At 39.8% G+C, this 6000-nt stretch overlaps 1 protein-coding gene across 1 annotated transcript in view; it reads right to left on the reverse strand.

Moving 5' to 3' along the window:
• The window catches only part of LOC141444793 (segmentation protein cap'n'collar-like), a 28318-nt gene extending 22472 nt beyond the window's left edge, over nt 1-5846 (reverse strand). The window contains exons 1-2 of the mRNA XM_074110441.1: nt 5772-5846; nt 4503-4608 (exon numbers count right to left, since the gene is read on the reverse strand). Of these exons, the coding sequence (XP_073966542.1) occupies nt 4503-4593 (91 nt within the window). The 5' untranslated portion in view covers nt 4594-4608; nt 5772-5846. The remainder of the gene's footprint in view (nt 1-4502; nt 4609-5771) is intronic.
• Nucleotides 5847-6000: the final 154 nt, after the last annotated feature.

Below are 6000 nucleotides of genomic sequence, written 5' to 3' on the forward strand. Positions count from 1 at the left end.
CTCCGCGTTCCCCTGATCAAATCCTAAACAAGACTTTAAAAATGTGCTTAGTACCTACATTTTTTTTTAAACTACACTTTTTTTAAAGCTTTGCCGCCCCGGGCCTCTGACGGGCTTAGTCCGCCACTGGGCAGGCCACATACCACGGAGAACAGAAGGCCGTTTGGGCTGAAAGTGAGAAGTTCTTGAATGGAGACCGCGCGGCAACTGCAGCGTAGGACGTCCACCAACGAGATGGACGGATGACCTGGTTAAAGCCGCGGGTTCACGGTGGATGCAGGCCGCTGCCAACCGAAGTAACGGAGCTTTTTGGGGGATAGATAGATGTTACCTTAAACTAGCCTAAAAATTTTAGTTTGGATTCACCAGATACCGTATAAAATTAGCCGTGGTGGCCTAGTGGTTTGACCTATCGCCTCTCAAGCAGAGGGTCGTGGGTTCGAACCCCGGCTCGCACCTCTGAGTTTTTCGAAATTCATGTGCGGAATTACATTTGAAATTTACCACGAGCTTTGCGGTGAAGGAAAACATCGTGAGGAAACCTGCACAAACCTGCGCAGCGATTCAATGGTGCGTGCGAAGTACCCAATCCACACTGGGCCCGCGTGGGAACTATGGCCCAAGCCCTCTTGTTCTGAGAGGAGGCCTGTGCCCAGCAGTGGGACGTATATAGGCTGGGATGATGATGATGATGTATAAAATTAGACGGTTGCTTCTTGTCTTACCAGGAATTTTGGTTGATTTTACTGAACTGAAATAAATATCAAATTGGTGTTGTACCAAATTTATTTGGTAGATCAATATCTATTGTATCAAAATAGGTACTTGAATAACATTAGTTTAATTATTCAATCGTTTCGTTCATTTACAATTTTACATTAGGTAGGTACACCATAACTCTGGTAGCGACTTTATACATAACATACGTATATATTTTTGTATGTCTTTTTTGTTTTGTGGAAGTGAATTTTAAAGCGAATTGGTTTTTACTGCAATGCTGTATTTTTTATTCATAAATAAATATCTTAATTTATTTTTATATTTATCATAGGTATTTTCCACGTAATTCAAAAAAACTGGTAGTCAAATATTGAAGCCAAGTGTACGAGTGTTACATGGTTAACAGAAAAGGTCTTCATTCAATGGTCGAAAGTTCAAAACGGCTTGTCGTTTATTTATGTAACATCAACTAAGATAATGTACAATATAAACAGTGACAATGCATTAAAACAAGGTTAAATGTTATTTAAATGTGACGTCACACTTATTATGTAGCGCTATATAAATTGTCTAGGTACATAATTACGGTTAAAAAGATAGAAGCCCGAACAGACGGACAGACAGCGGCGATTTTAATAGGCGAATAGTAATTGGAAAAGTAGACTATACGGCCACATTTGTAGTCGGCCAATAGTCAGCAAAAGATACCAAATATTTAGCATTTTATGTCTTACGGCTCCCTCATCAGATCTTGAATACAGAGGGCCTACTCCGAAATTCGAAAATCGAGGTTCGTATCGTACCGTCCCTCTCACTCTCGTATTAAATAGTACGCTACTTGAAAACAAAACCGTCACTAAACAAAATTTGTCACCTCTCAAAAATGACACTATAACATATTAACGCATACTTTAATTTTGCGAACTGACATATTTCGTTTAGTGGCACCGTAACTCTTAAACGGGTGGACAGATTTGTATGCTGGTTTTTTATTTGAAAACAGGTTTTCTAGCGATGGTTCTAAGACATGTCTCATCAAAATCGGTTCAGCCGTTTTTGAGATATTGAACTTTGAAGTGACAAAGTCTTGGGCTTCCAACTTTTTGTTGGTTAGGTTACCTTTGGTCCGTGGGCCCAGGGGCAATTTTTTTTTTTTTTTACAAATAAACTAGGGCTCCAATTATTTAAAACCGTTTGTTCCATATTCGTCGTGTTCCGAATTCGACGTACTCCAGATTTGTCATTTAAAGTTTGTAAGTCAGAGTCCGAGGGGCCCCTGAGCTTGGGGGCCCCGGGGCACTGCCCCGTCTAGCCCTCCGGTAGCTACGCCACTCTCCGTGGGGTCCTAATGTCTGGTCGCGGAGCAGAAAGAATTTCGTACAATGACCTTTCACTATGTGTCTGTTGCTCGCGCGTAAATATATGCACACATGAATTTGTACGAATGCGACGTCGACAACAGAGGCAAGTAGTGGAGGTCATTGCCCAAAATTCTTCGTGTTCTACGACCGTACTTCAGCGCTTTAAAGGTTTTCAAAGACATTTAAAAAAAAAATCCTTGCCTACAAGGCTGCGTTTTTTTTCTTTCTTTTACCAGAGATGGGCCTTTTCTCATTTACCTATTTAGGCGACCAGATGGCCTAGTGGTTAGAGAACCTGACTACGAAGCTTGAGGTCCCAGGTTCGATTCCGTGTCGGGACAGGTATTTGCATGAAAAATACGAATGTTTGTTCTCGGGTCTTGGGTGTTTACTATGTATTTAAGTATGTATCTATCTATATAATTATATTTATCCGTTGCTTAGTACCCATAACACAAGCTTTGCTAAGCTTACTTTGGGACTAGGTCAATTGGTGTGAATTGTCCCGTAATATTTATTAATATTTATTATTTATTACCTATCCTCGCTCAGCGCATCTCTAGCGGAAACAGCTCGGCGGAGCGAATATAAGTAATTGATGAGTTTATGACAAAAAAAAATCCTCGTCCATCTCAGGTGGAAGCACTGCAAACGAAGGAGAAAGAAGAAACACAGCCAAGTAGGCAGAGATAATAAAGTTTGTGTAGAAAAGCAAGAAGAAAACTGAAAGTCATCTAATTTCAATGCGATATTAGTAAATATTCAGTTTATAAACAAATGTAGGTACAGTCAAGGGCATAGATATCGATACGGCCAAAGTTACAAAAATATGGATACACGACTTTATGCACTTAACATTAAGGCCATGTAGGTATACATATTATTGCAACTTTGGCCGTGTCGATATCTTTGCCCTTGACTGTACATGGCATTGTCAAATTCTGCCAGTCATTTCTACTACAGTTGAGATACTTCCGATTCATTGATAGATTATAACGTTACAATTACTTTTTTCTAATCAATTTGCCAGCCTGTGTCAGTTCAGTTATATCTACACCATGACATGCATATCGTGATCGTTATATTTATAACGATAAAGTCAGTTTATCTGGAATCCAACCAATGGCGAATAATCGTTCATGGCCTATATACGTATTTCTCGAAAAGTTGTCCCGTCATGTTATTGACAAAAAATCAGTTTTGTCAAGAAATTATTAACACTAAGGACGTGATCTAAAAACATAAACTGCATAAAACATCCAGAATTTCTTGACGTCAGGAAAACGTCACGAAATCTTGTGAGGAAAAAAATCGTTATTTTGTAACTACATCCAAACTTTCTATTGGATCCAAGAACAAAGATTATCTGTAGGTACTTTTTATCACTTTTACCACCAGTTTTTGTATATTTAAACACAATATTACTTGAATTTTGAAATAAACGTGGACATGAAAATTTTTGAGAAATAATCACGTAGCACTGTAGTGCACAGGCCACTCTCAGAATCCGTGACGGAATCGTCAGGGACAAGGAATGCCGTTCGGTTGATAAGCATCGATTGATATTTTTTTAAATCCCATTATTTAATGTATTAGTATATATAATTTGCCCCTTTAGTTTCTCTTCCGAATGAATGCGTTTCTTCTTCTGTTAATATTATGTTTTACAGTCTGGATGGATTTCCTGTAACATTAACTACATAATGATTATAAATTCGTTTTCAGACAGGGATGCAGTTATTGAATTAGATCAAACCCGTATGATATATAGATTAGATTTCATAGTAGCGATTATAGAACTATGGTGTTGTTTATTTAGGTATCTGCCATTTCTTTTATTTTTTATTAAATTCTTTCGTGTTATAACGCACTGATGAAGCGAATTTTCAAAACGACGACCGGACTTGGCTAGTTAAAGAACTTGACTATGAAGCTTGAGGTCCCGGGTTCAATCCCCGGTCGGGGCAGATATGTTGCGAGGAATGTTTGTCATTAACCAATAGAAACTCATCATCTACCTATTCTCGCTCAGCGCAGCTCCAGTGGAAACAGCTCGGCGGAGCGAGGTTAGGTAAATGAAGCGTTTCTATTGGTACATGACAAACATATTCCTAACAAAGAATCTTCGCACATCGGTTCTGGAAACGTAGCCTTACGATCCAGTTACGACATAGAAAAAAATGCAAAATTTGAACTTCGTATCTTGCTATCCCGGAGGGACGGTACGACACGAACTTCGATTTTCGAATATTGTACTAGTCTAAACTCTCGACAACTTTTAGGTATCGCTGGCGTTCAAACGCACACTACATGGCGCTATAGTATCTAAACCTATACGATAGATGGCGCTGCATTCCAAAGCTACATTAGTTGTCAGTTCTAGCGCTGACGAATAGATGGCGCTAGTAAATAGTTACTGACCTTCGTTCATCGCCATATCCATAAGCTGGAGGTCTTCGTCGTTGAGGATGGACTGCAGAAAGCCGTCAGAAGCCGGCGGGGGAGGCGGCATCTCGCCCGTACCGTTCTAAACAACACAAGATGTATGGAATCAGGCGTTACTTTGCGGAGGTTCATATCAATGAACTATAAACAGGTCAATGAGGGCTAAAAGACCTCACGATACTAACGCCATCTAGCGATATTTCGCCTGTGTTTAGCCCTCATTCAAAAGAGCTGGCACGAATGGATTGAACGAAAGTAAAAGTCAGTTAGACATTTCTATAGCAAAATGTCCGATGCATGCATGTTATTTACATATCTGTGGATACTTTCATTTACTCATTTAATTCATTCGTGCTAGTTCATGTGAATTGACGTGTCTTTCGCTCACCCGTGACAGTACGACAGCTACATTTATGCAACTAATTTGTATTCATATTAATCTGTGTTAATGTGTGCGAGTTCGTCAGTACTGCTGTAGTGACAATAGTTGAGTTTGTGTGATTTGTTTTAGACAATCCTAGTCTTTACTAATTTTATGATTTAACTAGTGTTTACCCGTGGCTTCGCACGCGTAAATCATTAGATCCAGCAGCTGAATGAAAATTTCAGGATTTATAAAAATTCCCGAGGGAATGCCCGAAAATTAAATCGTGGTTTTCATTGACGTTACATATTTCATGACCCTGAGCCCAGCGGTTGTTGTTTCGAGATTTTATCCCCGTCCCGTGGGAATGTCGGAACAAAAAGTAGCCTATGTCTTATTCCAGATGTCCATCCAAATCTGTCCAGCCGTTTCAGCGTGAAGGAGTAACAGACATACTCGCTCACTCACAAACTATCACATTTATAATATTAATATAGTAGGATTTCAGGTTTTGTTCAGCGTACCTAGATTTAAGAGAAGCTCGATATTTCGGCACAGTTGCAGAATTTTTCTGACTGACAGCTATACCAGCATACCCGCATTTCTCTGCCGTGATCATGGCGCGTTGCAACTGTCTCGAGCTTCTCTAAAATCAAGGTACGCGGAAAAAACCCGAAATTAAATCATACAATTGTGTGATTTTTGCGTTCTAACGGTGTGGAGGTGGAGGGGCATCGACTCAAAGTTCTTGCATAAACGTAGCTACCATAAGGTCGCGGGTGAGCAAAGTAATAGCTTTAGTACACTAAACAATGAATTATGACAAATTATGAGAGTCGATATGGACCCATTCGAGGCACTTGGAATGGCTTAACCTTTACCTGGTAGTAGAGTCCGTCGTGTTGAGGCGGGTGGTGGGTCTCAGCCTTGTAAGCGCCCTCTAGCGGAGTAGCGGCGCCACCTTTAAATACAAATTATAACAAAATTAAAAACAGTATTTTCTAGCCTGTTGAGATTTCAAAGGGCGGACTTATTCCTTGAAGTCGTTTGTGTAGCCTATTTTAATTTTCTTTTTTTCGAGCAATAAATAGCTCACCTGTTCGTTGTGTT

This window comes from Choristoneura fumiferana, chromosome 30, assembly GCF_025370935.1.
Source record: "Choristoneura fumiferana chromosome 30, NRCan_CFum_1, whole genome shotgun sequence".
In the NCBI taxonomy this organism is placed as follows: domain Eukaryota; kingdom Metazoa; phylum Arthropoda; class Insecta; order Lepidoptera; family Tortricidae; genus Choristoneura; species Choristoneura fumiferana.